The sequence below is a fragment of the Eptesicus fuscus genome, chromosome 13 (genome assembly GCF_027574615.1).
Source record: "Eptesicus fuscus isolate TK198812 chromosome 13, DD_ASM_mEF_20220401, whole genome shotgun sequence".
Classification (NCBI taxonomy): domain Eukaryota; kingdom Metazoa; phylum Chordata; class Mammalia; order Chiroptera; family Vespertilionidae; genus Eptesicus; species Eptesicus fuscus.
Window position 1 is genome coordinate 22650779 of NC_072485.1, and position 3482 is coordinate 22654260.

The 3482-nt window shown below is 52.3% G+C and overlaps 1 protein-coding gene across 1 annotated transcript; it reads right to left on the reverse strand.

Moving 5' to 3' along the window:
- LOC129151153 (lysine-specific demethylase 4D-like) lies at positions 1 to 2366 on the reverse strand. The gene is made up of 2 exons (XM_054725092.1): positions 2347 to 2366; positions 1 to 2176 (listed from the first exon to the last, which is right to left on the reverse strand). The coding sequence occupies exons 1-2, from the start codon at positions 2364 to 2366 to the stop codon at positions 598 to 600; spliced, it is 1599 nt and encodes a 532-aa protein (XP_054581067.1). The 3' UTR covers positions 1 to 597.
- Between the last annotated feature and the right edge of the window lie 1116 nt (positions 2367 to 3482).

The following is a 3482-nucleotide window of genomic DNA, read 5'->3' on the forward strand; positions in this document are numbered from 1 at the left end:
TTTAATATATTTGTGAACAAATACTGGTGACAGCATTTTAAACATATCAATGACTCAGAAAGATCATAACTGATTTTTGAGCCTCTGCTGACCTAACTGGTCAAAAGGGCCTGGTTTAGCAGGAAAGCGGGGTGGAGGGGCAGGGGAAGGAAGAAAGAAAAGGGAGGGAGACTGGAGGGGAACCAAAGCCCAGGATTCTTCTGAAGATGGGCAACATCCACAGCTGTTCCAGAGGATGGGAGTCTGGGGTAGATCAGTCTTTGGCAAACTCAGCAGAACCTTTAGGGTGCACATAGACATGGGGTGTCCAGTGGGTGAAAGCTCAATTGGCCACACAGGAGTTAGCAGTGTCCAAAGACATTCCAGGGCCTGGGAGGAAGAATAAACTATGGCGATCTTGTTAAATACCAGGGACTCAGCCAGTCCAGAGGCAACACCGGGGAACTCTCATGCAAGACCAGTGACTTACAAAGTTGCTCACAGCCTTGAGATGTAAATGTGGCCAGGCTCGAATCTCCACACAAAAGAACATGGAGAACAAAGGTAGGCGTCCCCTGGGTTTCGGGGACGGGAGCACAGCGGCACCCAAAAGCCACCTTAGGATGCTGGGTCCAGCGGTGCTGGGCTGTCCATGGAGGGTTTGTCCTCAGGCACAGGCTGGGCTTGAGGATCCGGAGCTGTGTGCACTGCGCCCACTAGGCGGCGCCTCTTAGCCGGGGCCTGAACAATCGACTCTTGAGTCCCCTGTTCCTGAGGATAGCTACCTCGACCACGACCACGTCCACGACCACGACCACGACCTCGACCACGACCACGTGTGCCAGTTGGCTGGAGATCCTGGGCAGATGGGCCGGAGGTTGGCTGTGAGGATGGGTCGGGCTTCAAGGAGAAGGCCGCGGGCTGGGCGGCGGAGGCAGAACCCGGGGCTGGCCAGGGGCGCAGGGATGGCTGGCGCACAGGGGCCCGGCTGCCGCGTTGGCAGCGGGACCCACGGCCCGTGCCCACTGATGGAGGGGTGTGCGTGGCCCGACGGGGCTGGAGGTGCCTCAGGCCCAGCGCAGATCTCCAGGCCGCCCGGCCCTCCCTCCAGGCGCTCAGCTCCCGGCTGCCCGGCGCCGTGGGCTCCACGTGGTCCACAGCAGTCCGGTCCTCCCCGCGCTTCCACAGCTCATAGCGCTCGGGCTGCAGGATGCGCACAAACACGTCCATGGAAAAGCTCACCCTGGCCTCCCCGCAGCTGCACTGAGAGGCCACTTTGCCATAGTCGATCCAGCGCGGGGTGGCAAAGTTGATGGCCTCCGCACAGTTGAAGCCGTGGTTGAAGCCAGCGTGGTAGCCGTAGGGAAACGTCACCATGAACTCCCCAGCCTCCTGAGTGATGCGACTGAACGGGACCCCGTTCTCCTTGAGGACACTGGGCGAGATGAGGGCCACCTTGTGCCGCAGGAAGGCCTCGCAGCCCCGAGAGCTGCCCGGGAAAAGCTCCCTGGCCAGGCGCTCCAGGCGCTGGCCGTGCTCGGGGGGCACCGCGTACCACGTCTTGGGCTCCCCGAAGTGCAGGTAGTTGATGCTGTAAAGGTCCATGTCCTCCGTGTGCCAGGCGAAGGTGGTCTTCCACATGCCAAAGTACAGGTAGGGGGTGTTGACGCCTTCGATGACCACCCCACACTCCTGCTCCAGCAGGTCCTGGATGGTTCCCAGGTGGCCAAGGTTCCATTGTTTAGTGTCGGCATCAAACAAGGTGCCACTGACGTCAGCGCCATATATGGGCGAATCGTACAGGCGCGTCTTCCAGTATTTCCGCTCCAGATCCTCAAAATCCAAGTGTGGTGGAGTCTGGTATTGTCCACTGTTGGCCAGCAGGCGATACTCCCCCACAGTCATGGCCCTCTTCTTTTTGTGGTATTGAATGAACACACCTGCTCGCCCAGACGCCACCTGCTGGAGGGGAGTGGCTATTACGAGGTCATTGACATCATCGTAGGTCTGTCTGGCTTTCCATTCCTTGGGTGGAACGACCTTAGCCAGGCCAGCTCGGTGGGCACCTTGGGATTCCATGTAACCAATATATTTGTTGAAATCTTTAAATTCTTCCATGGTTGGGTGGAAGGTCATGATTATCCCACTTGGTTCATTAGACAGCATGGCTGCAATGTAAGCAGGGGAGTCCCAGGTTCTTAAGGATGTTTTAGATAGCTGAGAATGAGGGAGCAATGTCTTCTCTATTCTTTTTTTTTTTTTTTAAGTTTTGGTGTGTCTGTGACGCAGTCACTCAGATTGAGTGTTTGACAAATAAGCCTTTTCCAGGCTTTCGGCCTCACCAAGGGGACCCACGCTGGTCAGTACTTTTTGTGCCTGAAGGACATGGACCAGTTCCCAGGGAGCAGACACTTGGCGCTGCCAGGCTCAGCCTGCAGCTCTGTGAGGCTCCCCTGTGGATCGGCTCCCCTGTGGGGGTGTTGGAGTCTCTGAGGCTTCTCCTGAGTCACAGCTTCGGTGCCTGGATGGCTCCTCGCCCCAAATAGCGGAGAGTCTCCTCAAGGAAGTTTAAAAGCTAAACAGGAAGACAAGAACACAGAATATTGGTAAATAATTATATACACACACACACACCCCTAACACCTAATAGAAATTATTCTAAAACCTGATTCTTAGGAAAGAACATTAGAAGTGAAAAGATACAAGCGTGAAACGTACAAATAGGCACTGTATGATAAAATAGGGGACACATGTAAAAATGCACCAGGGAAAGTTTTAAAAAATTAAAGTTTAATCTTATGAACACCTTGTTGCTAGTACTTTTGAAAACTAAAATAGATCACTTTCTCAAAAGTACATAGGCGACCCGGATAGTGTGCCTCCATGGTTAAGCATCAACCTATGAATCAGTAGATCATGGTTCGACTCCCAGTCAGGGCACATGCCTGGGCTGTGGGCTTGATCCCCAGTGGGGGACATTCAGGAGGCAGCTGATCAATGATTCCCTCTCAACATTGGTGTTTTCTCTCTCTCTCTTCTTCCCCCTTTCTCTTTGAAAAAAAAAGAAAAAGTAATACAAGGCCCTAATGGAGAAGTCAATTAATATAATACAAATATACTTGTACTTTGCATAAATAAATGAGACTTTTCCAGGAATAAAGTTGCTTTCTGATATAAAATGTTATTGTTCTGAACTGTTTTACAGCAAAAACCACAACTGAAAAGTGCTTGCCGCTGAAACCGGTTTGGCTAAGTGGATAGAGCATCAGCCTTCGGACTTAAAGGTCCCAGGTTCGATTCCGGTCAAGGGCACGTACCGTGGTTGCGGGCACATCCCCCGTAGGGAGTGTGCAGGAGGCAGCTGATCGATGTTTCTCTCTCATCAATGTTTCTAACTCTCTCTTTCCCTTCCTCTCTGTAAAAAATCAATAAAAAAAATTAAAAATAAATAAAAATTTAAACAGTGCTTGCCTTCTGTTACTCTAATATCTTGATTCCAAATT